The sequence below is a fragment of the Mytilus californianus genome, unplaced genomic scaffold (assembly GCF_021869535.1).
Source record: "Mytilus californianus isolate M0D057914Y unplaced genomic scaffold, xbMytCali1.0.p SCAF_3, whole genome shotgun sequence".
NCBI classification, from domain to species: domain Eukaryota; kingdom Metazoa; phylum Mollusca; class Bivalvia; order Mytilida; family Mytilidae; genus Mytilus; species Mytilus californianus.
Genome location: NW_026262679.1, coordinates 102,337,507 through 102,356,891, shown reverse-complemented (window position 1 = coordinate 102,356,891; position 19,385 = coordinate 102,337,507). Strand labels below are relative to the sequence as shown.

The following is a 19,385-nucleotide window of genomic DNA, read 5'->3' as shown; positions in this document are numbered from 1 at the left end:
ATTTGCGTTCTAAACCTTTGTTCTAAAGTGCTTCGTCATACAAGAAGCATGGACCATTTTCGTTAATATAGAAATAAAACATTTATTTTTCTATTATACTAGCTTTTGTCGTAGACGCTCATAGTAATTAAAACACTGGGGAAAGGTATTATTAATATGTTTGTTCAGTTTCGAATACACAGCATACAAAATTGAATTACAGTAAGATATTTAGCAGATAACAATATCCTATTTCACATCTACTTTGATGTTTTTTAGGGTATTATCTTACATTGAATATGTCAACATATCGTGTACCACATGGTGAAGGAATACTCAAAACTCCAGAAATAAATCTCACTTCAGTTTGTGTAGAATTCTGGTACAGTATGCCAGGATCAACTTCAGGTATCAAAGTTGAAATAGAAACTTCTTGGGGACATGTTGAGACAATCTGGAGCAACAAGGGAAAAATAAATGCTGGTAAATGGAGTACACAAGCATTGGTTATCAACTGCTACGACAAGTATAAGGCAAGTACAGTGTCTAAAATTTCGTTTACAAAAACGGATATTTATGATACTAAAATTTTCTACTTTAACCTTAATTTTGTATTCGTCAATACCTTAGGTTCGTAAAAAAGACAATGTATTCACAACGGACGGTTTACTGTGTTATTTTATGTGTAGTTAGATCAATGCTACAAGACTTTTATATGACTATCATATGAGCATATGGTAATCGTTTCGTACGTCCGTCATTCCATCTGTCTGAAACAAATGGTTTCCGGTTAATTAGTTTATTATCTTGCCATCATTCATCCGAACTTTTTCACCTTGTTATATTTCACTGGTCACTTTTCAAATGGTGTTCATCGATGGAAATATTTCTTTGAGACGTTATGCGATAGCTAATGAAGATATAACTTGCTAAAATGACTAATACTGAATTTAAAAGTGGAATCATACGGATGGTAGTATATAAACTACTACGGAGAAAATTATAACGTAGTAATACAATGGACACCAAATATCTCATTATTAGCACAGTTTTTCTTATTACGAAACAAGTAATTTCATCGTTTAAAGATTCATTAGCTGTCAAATTCATGTTCACCGATTTGACTCAAATTCTCATATTTGATTTATATCAAACTAAAACGTATATCCAAATTACAAAAAGTCTAAAATAAACAATTGACAATGCAGGGATTCGATAATGTGTATCAACATTTCATGTGTATTTTAGTCTAGACGCCATCTAATTAACCATCAAGGTGACCTCCGAAGACTGCCAACGGTCATATAACCCAATATAAACATAAATAGAGATATAAATAGAAAGCGAACACGTGGAATTGGATTTTTCTAGGTCTGTTTGATTTCATATTATAGGTTAAAAAATATGTTAATCATCGTTTTTACTTGTATAAGCATGAGTTTTTGTGGATCGCATCAGTCAACCAAATGGTTTACCATTGTTTCACTTACAATGTTGACATTCTTTTCCTTTTATTAGTTGAACACGCCTAGTTCGTGCGTAACTGATCTCTAGCTATGAGGTAAAATTGAAGTTCACATGATACGAATTCAATGAGGTCGAATTATTCACTTGCAAGTGAATAATTCATCAGCGATGTTTCTTAGCTTATTTTATCTAAATTGAACCAAACTGGCGGCTAAAAGCGAATTGTTATTTCACTATTTCACTTTTCGTTAATGATTGAACAAAAACAAAATCATATTTTTATTTTGTTTATATCTCGTTGCTAATGCCCCTTTAAACTATAGCACCGTACTCACTTAAATTCAACAAAGATAACTACAGTCAACGATTCACAGCACACCTATTTTTCTTTGATATTTATGATTATGATTTTAAAGACAGTGTCAAAATTAAAAATTAATGTTCAGCTGCATATCTGGGCTTATTTCACGAATGTGACCTACCGAACTAGACTATTTACCGGATTTGTAATAACATAAGCAACACGATGGGTGCCACAAGTGGAGCAGGATCTGCTTACCCTTCCGGAGCACCTGAGATCACCCCCAGTTTTTGGTGGGGTTCGTGTTGCTTAGTCTTTAGTTTTCTATGTTGTGTCATCTGTACTATAATTTGTCTGTTTGTCTTTTTATTTTTGGCCATGGCGTTGTCAGTTTGTTTTCGATCTACGAGTTGGACTGCCCCTCTGGTATCTTTCGTCCCTCTTTTACTGTTACGGACAATACCCAAGCAGGCAAAAACGAATACTATCCATTTCACGCCATTTTTCATCTGGTTGTTAACAAAATATTAACTATATTAACTCAATTGAATCCTTTTTTTAATGTTAAGCACAATATCATAGTTCAATAATGAAAACGAACTAAAAGATATCCCTAACTATAAGACTTTAAAAAAAACCCGTATAGGATATGACCTCACTGACATTTAAACAATTGTATTTCGATGACGTCCAGCTAAAACTTTTTTTTTCTGTTTATGGTTGAACGAGCATCAAATACATTGACATATTCATATTTTACAAAATATTTTACAGGTATAAAATCAATCATACATTTAACAATTTTTCTTAAAGAAAACGGAAAATCAAACAAACAAACAAACAAAAAGTGTACAAAATAACCACTGTCAACTTATATATAATGATTATTACAAAACATAAGTTGCTTTTACTGCAAATAGATTTTCATACCATACAAATATTTTAAAATATTTCCAATGGTATATCACTACCAAAAAGTATTTCAAAATTATTTTTCTTTTTTACAGATTTTATTTTCTGCAAACAAGAAGACATCAATGTCTTATGTTGGAATTGATGACATCCACATTTATGGAAAATCAGAAGGTAAGTGGAACAAACTGTAGGAACAAAAAAGAGAGTATATATGTGCAAAGAATTCATTAACGTTACCAATTTTTCTGCATCAGATTCGCATTTCGACAATGAATGTCTCTTGAGTGATGCTTGAGGCCAAATATTTGAAATCAAAAACTTATTAAAAAATGTATTTATAAACCAAAAAGGACAAAAAATATAGCAAAATCCGGACTTACATTTCTGGACCCGGTTGTCACGAGTCAATATTTGGTTAAATATAACCGTTCGATGAATATAACCGCTGGTTAAATTTAACCCAGGGCAAAATCTTATCACCGATAGTTCAGAAACCAAGAATTAAAATAATGTTGCTCAACTTCTTTTTAAACTATCAAAACCAAAGTTTTAGCAACAATTTCCTATGATCGTAAACAATCTCTTTTAATTGAAAACTATTATTACTTCTTTGTAGACACACAACCATTTTCAGCTTCAAATTTCATTAGTTAGTAGAAGTACAACGGGGACGTGACAGAGGGCATTTTTGTTTTGAAAGTCGGAGTGTAGTGATCGTTGAATTGTACTTTATTACTAAATATACATATACTATCTTCGTAAAAATGAAATTTCGCTTAAGATGTATTTGAGAAAATAACATAACTCAGCAAACAAAATGTTGATCCGATTATTAGGCAAGGCACATATAACGTTGACATCGATGTTAAGAGGGCAATGGACCCTAACACGTGAATTGACCATTTTAACAAAGAATATCGTTGAAATTAAGGTCATGATCTATTATTATACAAAATGAATCATGAAGTCTGATTATACTAATGTAACATCTTATACTAATATCATGCAAATAATTGTTTTTGTCATGAAATGTCACACTGGAGTGCATTGTCTAGTGTTTAATTATTTCTCAAGTAAAGGTCTGAACATAGAAACAAAATGTGCCGAAAGGTTTTATGTTTGGTAAGATTGTTTGTCGGCATGTGTAGTTGACCGTATATGAGGGGGTGGACAGCTTTTGAGGGAGGTGGGTGGTGGGGGAGGTGGTTTAGAAATTCAATTTGTCTCCACGATTCTTGTGGGAGTTATGGGACAGTGACCATTTTTAACTATTGTAACAGAATGAAACCTTGTAAATATATTTCCTCTGAGACTCTTATCGCGAAAGGCTTCATTCTTGATATGATTGTTTGTCGTCATGTGTAGTGGACCATGCTATACTATAATTTTCGGCGCGAGTAATTGGATTTTTCATCCTTTTGCAGCATATTCACACTTTATGACTGTATTCCACAGTACACATCGGCAGGCGAAATTTCGCCAAGGTGTTGAAATTTGATTATTTATGTCACAGTTTTTGTTTGAAATGCTGAATCTTTATCAAATGTTTCAATTTAAAGACAGAAAAGGTACTTAGAGAAAGACGAACCATTGCTTAATCATACAATAATCATATTATTTTCGAAATTTCTAATTTTCAAAATAAGCATTATCAACAGCGAAATAGTTTTATTTTGCAAAAATAATGACATGACAAAAGCTCAAAAAGTATGACGTGTCTGAGATTTCTAAATGTCCTATTCCGTGATAATGACTGGGTATATATTCGTTTAAATGACCTTGCAAGACCGTATTTTTCAAAATTGATTTATTTTTCAACTGGACCTTAGTTAAAATATCTGAGACACAATTTTGAAACATTATTATTTATAAACTTAATATCTCTTAAGCTGATAGCGCTAAATTTAGAATAGGAAAAGTGTTTCTTTCTTCTTCTTCTTCTTCTTCTTCTTCAATTTCTACCAAAAATGAACATTTAGAAACATGCTTGTAATTACGATTTTATCAGCATGCTCAGAACGATTTATGGCTGTCTCTTCTTTAATATGATACTTCATTCGTCTTGATTTTCTTTTAAATGTAAAAGTTATGAATATTGAAATACGATCATAGCACAGTTTTTGATTTAGACCTCTGTTCACCTCAATTTCTATAATACTGCATACGGAGTATATATCTCCCAATTGATACGATATTTCCGGGCTTGTATTTCCTATCATGATTTCCATGATAGAGGATTGCTGCTCACAAGGAAGCTATTAAACCAAGAGTTCCAAATGGTGAAGTTGAAATCATCCCTTCGTAAATTTTACGGACGCCATCACGAGTTGGTTGACCGTTATGGAATAACCGTTTCACAGATGATATTGGATATGTTCCTTATGTCGTAACTACAATACTCTTCCCCTTTCACGAATGTGACCTACCGAATTAGACTATTTACCGGATTTGTAATAACATAAGCAACACGACGGGTGCCACATGTGGAGCAGGATCTGCTTACCCTTCCGGAGCACCTGAGATCACCCCCAGTTTTTGGTGGGGTTCGTGTTGCTTAGTCTTTAGTTTTCTATGTTTTGTCATCTGTACTATTATTTGTCTGTCTTCATATTTTTGGCCATGGCGTTGTCAGTTTGTTTTCGATTTATGAGTTTGACTGTCCCTCTGGTATCTTTCGTCCCTCTTCTACAACATCTTTGTAAATAGAAAAACATTGATATGTTAATCTTTATATCTTAAATAATTATAAGAAGATGTGGTATGAGTGCCAATGAAATAACTCTCCATCCAAGTCAAAATTTATAAGAGTAAACCATTATAGGTCAAAGTACGGCCTTCAACACGGAGCCTTGGCTCACACCGAACAGCAAGCTATAAAGGGCCCCAAAAATTACTAGTGTAAAACCATTCAAACAGGAAAACCAACGGTCTAATCTATATAAAAACGAGAAACGAGAAACACTTATGAACCACATCAACAAACGACAACTACTGAACATCAGATTCCTGACTTAGGACAGTTGCAAACAATTGCAGCGGGTTTAAACGTTTTAATGGTACCAAACCTTCACCCTTATCTGAAAAAATAGTGTAACATCACAACATAGAAAAACACACTATAAAATATCAATTGAAATGGCTTAACTAAATCAAAAGACATATTAACACCAGTGAACATACACTGAACAAATAAATTTGATCTATGATACAATGCAAATACAAAATAAATAAATCAAGGGAAGAATAATTAAAGTAACATGTTATACCGCTGTGAAATGTTAAACAATTTAAGAAAAACAATATACTTGAACAAAAATATCAGCCATTTGCAATTACTTCAAACACAGGTAAATAAAAATAATTTTGTTGTTAGGTATACGTGTACAGTTCAAATAGAGAAAGGAAATATTTTTACAAAATAAATAATTTTGATGTTCATAGTACGAAGAAGTGAAAATTTATAGTAATACCAAACACTTATCAAAGCTGGTATAAAAACCAGATATAACCATGAATAACATTAAATAACAAAAAAGCATTACAATTAGTATCAACAGGTCATTAACAAGAAAGTACGATTGGAATGTACTCGCAGCATATACATCTGACAAGGATAGCAATGTTCAGAATGTGAAGATCTTCCTTATGTTTATTTTGACCAAAACTTTCAATAGATAGAGAGAAACTTTTAATACTAAAAATGATTCTCAGGACAAGATCTACAATAAGTAAACAAATACGAAATGGTTAGTTGACTATTTATAAGAGTTATTGCCCTTGAAAGACGCTTTTACCTTTTTGTGTGTATAAGAAAAATATAGTTTATAGACAGAAACTGTATTTAGCAGAACTGATCGGTAGAACAACATCTACAAATAAACCAATATAGCCGAAATTTCTTTACAAGGAGCGGTTGCATTTGAATAGTGCATTTGCCTTGTTACATGTTTTTTTTTGCGAACACTGAAGTATATTTAATTAAAAAGTAAAAAACTAAAAAGAATCAACAGGACAGAATCTACATTAAGTGTCAAAAGCGGAAACTATCAGTCAACTTCCTTTTGGAATAATTTCTTTTGAATGGCCATATCTATTATTTCGTTTCTCGAAAGTATAGTGGATAGAGAGTAGCATGATTAGTGAATATAATCGAAATTGTCAGTCGAATTGCTATAGGATTCACTGCTCTTGAATGGCAATTTTTACCGTTTTTGTAGTGGTTTATTTCTGAACTATAGACAATGGAGTGAGAATGTAATAACCAAAACAAAATAATCAGCAAGACAAGATCTAAATAAAGAGTTTACTTCTTCTACGAGTTATTGTCCTTTAATTAGAATTTTTTACTCTTTCTGTGATTTTTGCGGATACTTTTGCGGACAGAAATTAAAAAAGCTTAACTGATCAACATGGCAAAATTTACAGATAAATCAACGTGGCCGAAATCGTTAATCGGCTATTTTGTTTTTGAGGAAAGCATTTGGAAAGAAATTAGAAATATCAAAATGATCAGCTTCTTGGAAACTTAAGTTTAGTTACACATTGAGTATAAGTTTTTTCAAGAACTTTCTGTTCGTATGCTTCTTAAAATGATCACAACATTTTTCATTGTTTAGTTATTTGTCTTAATAGTGTTTCATTCTCTAGAATATATTTGTTAGTAAATATCATAGTTGGTTCGATAAGTATTATATAGTATACACATATTAAATTAAAAATGCATTCCACCAATTTACTTCAGTAACTACATCAAGTTCTGTCACCAATACTGCCTTTATTACAAACCTTACTTCACCTTCAACTAAGGATGCAGGATTAATAACTACTACAACAAAGCTAGGAAAAGAAAGATCAACCAAACAGATGCCGTTACTGACAACTGTACATCAGAAACATATCTCAACAGATTTGAAATTTACCAAGAACAAACCTTCATCCACCGAACATTCATTTTCACCATCTACCTTACAATCAACGTTTAGTAAGTACCTGACTAAAGATATTAAAATGTGTTTCTATAATCATGACAGGTAAAACTACAGATTAAAGTTCTACAGCAGAAATTAAACATGTGACATCAAAATCATTAACTATCATCGGGGGTCGCGGAAGCTGCCCTTTTTAACGAAGAATAATTAGCACGATAGACTTATTTGAAACATATAGCTATGCTCACCAGAAAGTCTAAGTACCTTCACAATACTAATTGGCCAAAATTGCAAAGGTTTTCATATCCATGTCATACTTCTTTAAGTACACTAGTGTTCTTCATAACTTAGTGTTTAATCCTTCCAACTTACTCATTAAAACAAAAGACAATTGCTGGAATTGTATACATTTTTGTATATATTTCATTTATTTGCTTCTAACTAACAACTTTTCACTAGAAAATTGCTAACATTTTTTACTTGATGACGAGTTTGAAGAAATTATTTTAAACTGCAATTAAAAGACATTTTGGTCAGTTAATATTGCAAAAAGACTAAACCTTTCGGATATTTACAGTAACAAGATTGAGAACATACTGCAATCGCAATTGAACCTCATCAGTCGAACACATAAAGGACACCTTTGGTTTATTGATGCTCTAATCTCGTAAATCTAATTAAGAAATAATTCATAAAAGCCATAGATTTGTTGGAAATTTATTCATGGCCTGGGCCGTGATATTCGAACTTCATACTGAGCGTTAGCGAGGGATAAAGTTAACGAATACCACGGCCCAGGCCATGTGTAAATTTACAACAAATCTATGGCTTTCATGAATTATTTCGATTCTAATAGGACAAATACAGTCATTAAAAAACTGAAGCGAGGGTGGGTGTGCCGTATGTGTGGCTGTTCTTTTTTACTCCCTGTTAGATAAAGCTAAAACATTCTAATAAATCTGTAGCTGGCATGAATTATTTCGTAAACAACCGCTAGAAAAATGTGCTTAATTCTTTTAATTCTCAAACCCAACATTTGCCATTTTTAAATTACTTGTTTTTTCTCGTAAGCTACCGTCAAATCCAAAGTTGACATTTCGTAACTAAGGAGCAGCCGTGTTGACTTGCTGAAATCAGTAAATATGCGAATAATGCAATAAAATAGAAAATAAAACAACACCTACCTCAAAAATCCATGTTAATGTAATATTATACGAATTTCGATGCTTCACGTAACGGAAAAACCTTCAGCTTTAGCGTTTTCATTTGTAACACGTCATGTTTTGAAATGACTTTTAAAAATACGCCAAAAGCATTAATGGACTTTCGCAGAATTTTATTTTATTTTGATTTTGTAGATTACTCAGAGCTCTTGTGCATTTATTCTTTTTGTTATGCATCCGAATAAGAATAAAAGTTCTGTAGTCTTTTTTCAATTGCAATTTTTAAAATAATAAAATCGGCATAGCGTTTGCTAATAGGTTCCAATACATGTGGATTTACGAGGGAGGTATATTGTAACACCCATTATTATGTATATCTCTGAGTCTGCGCTAAGTATAGATATAGCGAGAATTTTATCACGGTGTTGTTTACAAAGCGAAAGAAGCACGTCATATTAGAATAATGCATTTCAAAATTGAAATTAAAAGCAAAACTTGAGGGAAGCACGATGGAGCGAGACCAGGTTCGTGAACACAGGAAATGTTTCCTGCTATGTATGCATCACCCATCATGCGAAACAACACTCATTATCGTTAATTAGACAACATCGGTAAATGATAAGATCAGACGACTCTACGACTCTACTGCAGACTTGATATATAAATCTGTGTAAAAATGTTCCTACTGAGTTCGGATACTGAAATATCGTATCAAGCAACCAGTTATGGATCGTGACAAGTGGCCATACAATTTGTAGTGTCGATTTCAGTCATGTTTTCTCACAAGCCAGTTGAAGCAGTTTTTGAGTCAGGAGAACAACTCTGTTAATAAGGATGTATAATGTGAAAATGTAAATAACCATTTATAACTGTGGTGCTTCCGAAGCGGTTTTCTAGAATAACCTTAACAGGAACGCTAAAAACCAAGTGATCTGAAAGATACTGAAATATACATGAGGAACTATATATGATCATTGGGGCCTAAGAATAATAACTAAATAAAACTAAGGTAAACCTTTGCCTGAAAAAATGGAACCTTTTTTTCTTAATAATTTCAAAATTGAACAACGGAGAATAAAATAACTCGAAGTATAAGGTAATATGCACTCGCATACCTATCAGTTTAAAAAATAAAATAACAAACTATAATATGGTTACGGATACGAAAGGAGATGTTTACAAAGGAAAGTATGAACTCGTCACGTTTGTCTTTGATTCTTGTTCAAAGTCGTCAAAATAATGAAAAAAGATTTACATATGAAACAGCCCTTATGGTTAGATGAGATGCTAGGACAAACTGAAGTGAGGGTAATTGAGTCACATGCCATCATCATTATATCTGAAATTGCCATTGAAGAACTTGGCAAGATGTTTTTTTTTATTTTTTGCATTGAGATGATCTTGCATGATGTCTGCCTCATATGTGTGAAAAAGAAGTCGACCAGACACAAAAATAAACAGACCTTGAGTTCAAAGATACTATGTTATTATATGTTATAAGCTTATAATTTATTTTAGTACATGTGATCCGTCTGCATAAAATGTTAGTCGCAAAATTCAATAGACTTGATTTTATCACAACACTTATCAATAAGCAACAGTATCCCTAAGACAGGTGGACTGCAATATTTTATTTGTTATGGAGTTCAGTCTCGTAAAAACAAAAGCAAATTTCAATCTTATCATGGTTAAACTTTGAAAGCCCAATGTTTTTGTATGTGGATTATTAAAAAAGAAAAAAAGTTTCATGTTGTCTATTATTTCTTCAATGTTGATCGTTATTAATTTGTAATTGTCCCTTTGGATATTGCCGTCTGAAATTTGATTTGTTAAAATACTTTGCAGCTAATCTCTTGTTATTAAACGAAGAATATTAAACTAAAAATATATATAATGTTATCTTATTTCAGTACCTACATCAAGTTCTGTAAGCACTTATGCAGTTGTACCAATGTCCACAACCGCTACCACCATCATTACATCAAATTTAGAAACTTCTAATACTGGTCAAACCGAAATAAAGAAAGCATCCAAGCAGACAACTGTACAGCAAACGCATTTTTCAACAACTTCGACCCATACCGAGATAAACACGCCATCTACATCCTATTCAACGCCAAGTAAGCACGTGACGAAGAAGAAACCTACAACAGATAAAAAGAAAACTACTTTGAATAAACACGATAGTAAAACCACAGACCAGAGTACTACACCATATATAATACAAGTGACAAATAAGAGATTGACCACCAAAAAGAATAAAGCGACAAAATCTGACGCTAACAACTCTGAATACATAAGTAAGGGGGCACAGGCAGGTATCGGTATAACTGTAGCTTTGTTAGGTGTAGGACTTGTGGTGGCTATACTTTTTATAATGAAGAAGAAAATTAGCACGATAGGTCAAGGAGATAAATTTAATAAGAATGAAATTCAAATGGAAAGCAAATATACAAAGACAGAAACTAACATAAATGGCGACACAAAATACGTTATAGAAAATAGCGTTATTCATACAGACAATCAAACTCCATGGACATCAACTGATCCATTATGTAAGCAGTGAGTAAAAAGATCAAATACAGTGTCTTGAAATCCGTCCATTTTTTAGGCAACAACGTAAGCATAATAAGCAGACAGTGTATAATACATTCAAAGATGACGTGTTATAGTATTTGATACGTAATGTTTATATAAATGGTAAACGAAATGCTATTGCAATTTTCCATTTCGCAAAAATCGCCAGTTAATTAGAATATTAAAATCCAAAACACCACGAAACTAATAAAATAGCCTGACTTTTGCTGATTGTATTCTACTAAACTGACCAGACAGAGTTGAGAAAGCATAAACATTTTGAGATTTAGTTCTAATACAAATGAGACTTTAATCCACAAAAAATCGAAAAACACAATTTACTTTACATGGATTGGTTGATTAACAAATACAATCTTTATTGTAAGGTAAACAATAAACCGAGCTCTGAAACCGAATGTGATAAATGTTTAACAAGACCATTAACGACCCAACAGTAAGCACAACCCATTTATGCATTTGATAGCTTCGGATTTATTAATCTGATCTAAAACTTATTTTTAACATATTGCGTTGAACCCCAGCAACAACTGTCTGGTCAGTGGTTGTCGAAGTCTTCGTGTTTCAGTCTTTTAAGTAAGTCGATTCATCAGAAGATCGTCTATCAATTGTTGAATTAATCATATCTACTGCTGGTTTAAACAAAAGGGATGCACTTGTGATAAGTTGTTATACAATTGACGTGTATCCTTCATCTGATTTTTATAGAATATTATTTTGTAATTGAGACTAAAGATGAGTACAAAGCACTTTTAGCAAAAATCGAAAAAAACTGACCTCAATTACAAGAGAGGCGAAAGATACCCAAGGATATTGAATAAGTCAAGAGCAAAAAAACGAAAAATGATCATACGACAAACAACCATACACGAAACACAACATAGAAAACAACAGACTGAGCAACACGAACCCCATCAAAAACCGGAAAGATATCTGGTGCTCCGGAAGGGTTTGCAGATAAAGCTCTACATGACAACAACGCTTGCAAAACCTTTATACTATTCCTCTGATCATTTGTGTTCATTCAAATGTTTAAATCAGAGTTAACATCTTTAATGAGTTTGATTGATACCCAGATATCTGTAGTAAATATCTAACATATGTATTTAATTTATAACCAGTGATAAAGTGATTTATAGTGATAAAATGTCAGCATTTTGTATTTTGTAACAAAGTGGTACATAAAAGTTATTTTAGTCATGATGTACATATATTTATTGATAAACTGCTTTGTTGATTTATGAGTTCTAACATTTGAAGTTAGTTCATAGCACATTTTGTTTTGTTTTGTATTTTTATTGCTGTAACTCCTATATTTGTGTATTGTCTTTAATGCCATCCTCTATTTTGTTAAGATTTCGTAATTTAAAAATATGTAAATTCGGAAGATTTCAACAAAAGTGTTTTGCCTGTTCTGGTTGGGATAAATTTAGTCAAATAGTGAATGTTGTTTATTTGCATATACCTGAATAGGTAACTGCAAAACAACAAATCAAACATAATAAGCACCAACAAATTTTATAATTAAAGAGAGACAAATGATGTCTATACGATTAACGGGACGTTAACTTCTTAGTCTCTTTTTAACTAGTTAAAGAGCTTAAAAATAATACACTGAAAATGATGAAATTTAAAAATAATACTTTTTTCGAAACGGACCTGGTAAGAAATTAGATCTCTAAACGTTTCATTAGCTCTTTCAATAGTCTTCTGATTTTTGTTTTATTACAGAAACAAAGGTTCATGAACTTTTCATGACCATATACGATTTTGGTGAGTTGTATACCCGTTTTGATCTCTTAGTTGTTTATAAAAAGTATGCTTTTAATGTTAAAGCTCCGACTTTTCTTCGCGAAGTTACATCTCAAAACCGTTAGGAACGTATCATAGTATATGTTCATATAAAATATGTTTTGATCGAAATAAGAAAAAACATTTTTGTACTAAGTCAGGAAAATGGCCATTGTTATATTATAGTTCGTTTCTGTGTGTGTTACATTTTAATGTTGTGTTTTTGTTGTGTCGTTGTTCTCCTCTTATATTTGATGCGTTTCCCTCAGTTTTAGTTTGTAACCCGGATTTGTTTTTATCTCTATCAATTTATGAGTTTCGAACAGCGGTATACTACTGTTGCCTTTATTTAAGCATTTAAAAAATATTACTAGATATACAGTTGTGAGTTTTTTCTTTACTTGGTTTTTAATTGGAGAATACTTGAATATACTGCATTATTTCATAAATCATCGTTGTTTTCGCTGAAATAAAGATGATTATACGTGTTATATTTGAAGACCTGTCAATTCATTATTTTTGCTTTGTTACTAATAAAGTATTTCGTTCAATATTGTGTCTTGATTATATTTAAACATTTATTGACATACATTAATGTACAGCTATAAAATACACTTTCAAGATGATATCATAACTATGCTATTCTAATTTTTTATTGGATGATAAGACAATCTAAAAGATCTTATTGTGTGAAGGGACATTCTGTCCCCTTAAGATACCAGATTCCATAGTTACCAAAACTGCAATATTCGAAGGCGTTTCCCATGCCTATATTAAAAGGTTTTAAACATCTAGTTCAGCAGTTTTATCTAGCATTATCACTAATTATTAGTGTCATAATGAAACTTCGTCAAATTTGGTTTAAGCAAAAAGGCAAATTTCGGAGATATTTTTCTTCTAAATTAACATAGAGTACATGCATCACACAAACTATTGGTTGGCCAGTCGGCAGATGAACACCCAAACAAGTCCTATATAAATGAATTTTTTGGACGAGATAGTGTTCAATATTTTTCTCAACATAGATATAAGAAGATGTGGTATGAGTGCCAATGAGACAACTCTCCATCGAAGTCAAAATTTATAAAAGTAAACCATTATAGGTCACAGTACGGTCTTCAACACGGAGCCTTGGCTCACACCGAACAGTAAGCTATAAAGGGCCCCAAAAAATTACTAGTGTAAAACCATTCAAACGGGAAAACCAACGGTCTACTGTATGTGTCCACACGCCATTATACCACATTCTCCGATCATAAATAAATATACCTACCCTTAGTTGTTACCTTTATCACTACGAATACAGATCTAAGCTGAAGATAAATGACACAATTTGACGATGAAGTTTAAGTGACGTCATAATGAAGATTGTTTTTTTTGGTTTCATAGCAAAAATAATAAATTTCAAGGACATTTTTATATAACATAGAGCACATAATTTGATCAACTTTTTGTTTTGTCAACAAATAGACAAGAACACAAAATCTTCCGTAAATGCTTTTTTTTGGAGTGTGTGCCTTATATTTTTGTCAACAAGTATTTGTCAAAACGTTAAAAAGGGGATCTGAGTAAAAAAAGGAAAGACCGTGGGAAGCGGTATTTGAAAAATTATCTCTGTAACATCCCTTCTACCTTTACAGGTGGTCAAGAATGTTATGTTTGGCCTATTGGTGACTGACACGTAACTAACCATATATTTATATGATGCACCGTGATGTGTCTAAATTTTGTGATAAAGTGACCGTCATGTGCTCATTATTTCACGCTTCGTTACCTTTGATTTCTTGTCCGTCGAGATTCACTTTGATAGAGTTGAATTTCAATTCAAAGTGATAAGTTACAATGATATACATATATATATTTTGCTAGATGTATGATCTATGGCGTTTATATGTTTAAAGCATATCAACGTTAGACCTGCAGCGGACTATATAACAAAATAGAAGAAGATATTAAGGGTTTGATAAAAATTAGTCAAGGAATAACAGACAACAACATGCCAAAAATAAAAACGACGTAAAGACATCACACCAGAGATTCCTAGACAAAAAAAAAGTATTCAGTAACACCAAACCCATCTATCACTTGGGATGAGAACATGTGCTTTGCAGGTATGTCACTCATGTTGAATCCCGTTGAAAAGGTAACACACTTAATATAAGATTTGTAAAAATCTTTTTATATAACCCTACGGCATGATAAAATGCATTAACCATTGATACATGTAAAATCTGAAACCATAGAACTTGACTGAATCTAGAATTTAAGAACGAAGCATTGTTTTTTTGGATAAAGGATAGACACGAACGTTATCGATAAATACAATAGATACTGTTTTAAACCTATCACAAAATACATCACTAAAACCTGACCAAAAAGGAACACGAAGACCACAAGAGTAGGCAGTTATATACCACGTACTCATGATATACTACATTCGTGGCTTTCATTTGTTAGCGTGCATAATGATTGTAAAACTAGAAAAGTGCTTCGAACACACCAAATTTGTATCCATGACATCGATTAAAATGTTTGACCCGGTTTGTTAGCGTTAAAGGTTATAATCTTCGTGAAATAATGAGGCGCTTAATAAATACTAACTGTTATTTCTTTTGCAAATTATGGCAACAGTAGTTTAATAATGTTCAAATCTCTTAAATCGATTAAGAAGACAAATCAAAACTGAGGGAATCACATAAACTCAACAAATTTTTTTTTAAAAGAACAGAGTTCCAATGTCCCCCGCGTTGCACATAGTTTATATATCCAAGGAGCATAACTCTTTTTAAAAAAGTTGACCGTCCACCATTATAGAACTTGTCCGAGATATTGCTGATATTAACCTATAGTATAAGTTTTATAAAAATCTAGCAAGAATTGTACCTGTGAGAGCGCTAATGAGGCCATTTTCCATAAATTTAATATTTCCAAGGAGCATAACTCTTTTAAAAAAGTCGATCGTCCACCATTAGTGAACTTGTCCGAGATATTGCTGATATTAACCTATAGTATAAGTTCTATAAAAATCTGGCGAGAATTGTACCAGTGAGAGCGCTAATGAGGCCATTTTCCATAAATTTAATATTTCCAAGGGGCATAAATAAAGGCAACAGTAGTATACCGCTGTTCGAAACTCATATATCGATAGAGATAAAAACAAATCCGGGTAACAAACTAAAACTGAGGGAAACGCATCAAATATAAGAGGAGAACAACGACACAACAAAAACACAACATTAAAATGTAACACACACAGAAACGAACTATAATATAACAATGGCCATTTTCCTGACTTGGTACAGGACATTTTAAGAAACAAATGGTGGGTTGAACCTGGTTTTGTGGCATGCCAAACCTCCCGCTTTTATGGCAACGTCAAACACAACACCAAAACGACAACATCACATGACAGGACCACAATACAAATAAATGGAAGAACATATAGGACAAAGAAACACACGAATAATAGCTAACAAAAGGTACTAGGCTTAAAATTCAATACGCCAGACGTGCGTCTCGTCCACACAAGACCAACCAGTGACGCTCAGGTGAAAAAAGTTTGAAAGCCAAAACAAGTACAAAGCTGAAGAGCACCGAGGACCAAAACTTCCAAAAAGTTGCGCCTAACACGGCCAGCATATCTCTTTTGAAAAAAGTTGATCGGCCATCATTATAAAACTTGTCCGAGATATTGCTGATATTAACCTAAGGTATAAGTTATAAAAATCTGGCAAGAATTGTACCCGTGAGAGCGCTAACGAGGCCATTTTCCATAAATTTAATATTTCCAAGGACATAACTCTTTTAAAAAAAGTCGATCGGTCACCATTATAGAACTTGTCCGAGATATTGCTGATATTAACCTATAGTATAAGTTTTATAAAAATTTGCGAAGAATTGTACCTGTGAGAGTGCAAACAATACCGGACGGACGGATGGACGCCCGGTATTTCCATGTCCCCTGCAACGCGTTACGCGGTGGACAAAAAGCCAGACCGGGTGCTTCGACTGGCTAAGCGTCTCCTGCTTTGCATGTGAATCCGACATGTGAATCCACATCTAGTCAAAATGTCACTATCGGTAAAATGACACAATCGGTAATATTGGAGATTAGACTGACCTGGTATTTTAAAATATAAGTCTGCGAAAACATGTCACTAATGAGCTGAGATACATGAATCGTATCGGTCAACCAATTCGTGAAGGTGACCGTAAAACTTGTGTAGTGTTCATTTCAGTGTTTCATCCTCATACCTCTGTTGCATCCGGGTTTTTTTTAAGGAAAACAATCCTGCTAATAAAATATGTATAGTGAAATCATGCACTAGCGTAACGTATCAATTGGGATACGTAAATGCAATACAATGGGACAGCGTATGACATTTTACATTGAAGCTTAAACAACAAAGCTTAATGTCTATTTCGTATTGTTTCGCAATGTGTTTGTTTTGCTAAATTGATATAATTGACGTTAATCAAGAATTTCCTCATTTTACATTTAGCATTGGTTAATGATTTGTAATAATGTACAGTTTATAATCGAGGGACAGGTTGATTGAAGAGCAGTTGTACAAATAATTTTAAATATTATCTCTCAATAAATGTTATCAACATCATTAATGATTAAACTCCGTTGTACTAGTAGCCTTTGTGTATCTGTCCGTATTGAGAGCAATGGACAGGATAATTTTAGTTAACTTCGGATTTGTTTTTATTGTTACAGGTGAAGCTTCATTTTGTACTTTTATCCCAAAATTGTTTTAAAGATCATATGAACTATGCAACAAAGAGAAATTTCAATACAAATGCTTTATAGATCATTGATACAAATAGAAATCATTTATCATTTAATTGAATTAAAATGCAAATTATGGTCAATAAATCATTTTTCTATTATTAAGGAAGGATGAGTACACCAGCTTTAATTATAGCTTTTTATATTTGTTTGGCGAACAAAAAAATCCGTTTAGTTTATTTAGTTTAGTAATTATATATTATATATCATATTCATATATCATATATTATAACACTGTTGGTATTTAATCAGCTATTTTACAAGAATATTGTACTTAAAACTTCATCAATTAACTATGATTTCTTCATTAGAACTTAAGCTATTGTATTCTTTTCGTAACGGGAAGAATCCAAACAAAAAGGGCGGAAGATACCAAGGGGACATTCAAACTAATAAGTCTAAGAGAAACTCCTTGTAAACAACGACGAAAAGACAAACAAATCCACAGAACACTACATAGAAAAACTAAAGACTGAATAGCACCAAACCCACCGTGTTTACTATGTGAACAACTTGTTATACAGAGAACATTCATATTTAAATTTTGATGTAAACGTTATTACAAAAAAAAAACATAAGAACTTTTAACAAATGAAATTATGTTTTTCAGTATGATTTATAAATTGGGCTATTGAAATGAAACGCAATTACGTATCATTTAAATCATTTAATATTTATACAATAAAAGAGAAGAGAATGAACTCAATATTTTGCAAATGATAATTTGAACCAAAATAAAATCACTGAATTATTGTTGAACAAAGAGCGAGAGGAAAACTACTTAGATTATTATTTATATCTTTTTTTAAAAGATAATTCATTTTCCATTAGTAAGTCACATGAACGTATCAAAGTATTATCAATTAATGGTGTCCTACAATATTTATCTACATTGATCAATTTAATTTATTATTAAGAGATTTAACATTTATCTGTGTAAATAGTAATGAAAGATAATTATTGATTCATGAAGACGGACTTGCACTTTGATTGACTTATAACCTAAGGAAGGACATTAAATGACAAAATAAGTCTATATATATATATTGTCAGTGCCCAGGTTCGGTGTCTACTTAAAAGGACAGTATCTCAGTGTACTTTGAGTGGGAAAATGGACATTGGTATAGCTGATACCCATCCCGTACTCAAACAGATAAAGACTTTTCTCATGTAAGGATAATTATCCAAATATTACATTGACAGCTCTACTAATCCCAATCTAACTGTGCGAAAAGGTCGTTAATGTGAGCTGCATTTTTTTTCGGATGAACGATAAATTTCATGTCCTCATACCACACTTTATTATCGCAAGGCATAACACGACTGATGTCGTTACAAATTGTACAGAACAATACATGCTCATCTTTCGAAGCGCATGGCCAAGAATATCACTTTGGAAGGAATTACGTAACTTTCCCTCTGAGTTTGGATTATGGGGTTATGGATTGCTT

The 19,385-nt window shown here is 32.4% G+C and overlaps 2 protein-coding genes across 2 annotated transcripts in view; both read left to right on the top strand.

Annotated features, from left to right (window-relative positions):
- Positions 1-278: 278 nt before the first annotated feature.
- Positions 279-19,385, top strand: part of LOC127733701 (MAM and LDL-receptor class A domain-containing protein 1-like) — a 35,680-nt gene continuing 16,573 nt past the window's right edge. The window contains exons 1-3 of the mRNA XM_052243014.1: positions 279-512; positions 2,755-2,833; positions 10,664-11,053. Coding sequence (XP_052098974.1) covers positions 279-512; positions 2,755-2,833; positions 10,664-11,053 — 703 coding nt within the window. The remainder of the gene's footprint in view (positions 513-2,754; positions 2,834-10,663; positions 11,054-19,385) is intronic.
- LOC127735579 (hepatitis A virus cellular receptor 1-like) lies at positions 2,759-13,690 on the top strand. Its single transcript, XM_052245823.1, has 3 exons — positions 2,759-2,833; positions 7,404-7,643; positions 10,664-13,690. The coding sequence occupies exons 1-3, from the start codon at positions 2,785-2,787 to the stop codon at positions 11,317-11,319; spliced, it is 945 nt and encodes a 314-aa protein (XP_052101783.1). The 5' UTR covers positions 2,759-2,784; the 3' UTR covers positions 11,320-13,690.

Bases quoted from the DNA above. Each gene is read 5' to 3' on its own strand.
- LOC127735579 (XM_052245823.1), top strand. From the start codon at position 2,785: ATGTCTTATGTTGGAATTGATGACATCCACATTTATGGAAAATCAGAA. The intron at 2,834-7,403 runs GTAAGTGGAACA...AATTTACTTCAG, and splicing joins CATTTATGGAAAATCAGAAG to TAACTACATCAAGTTCTGTC. The intron at 7,644-10,663 runs GTAAGTACCTGA...ATCTTATTTCAG, and splicing joins TACCTTACAATCAACGTTTA to TACCTACATCAAGTTCTGTA.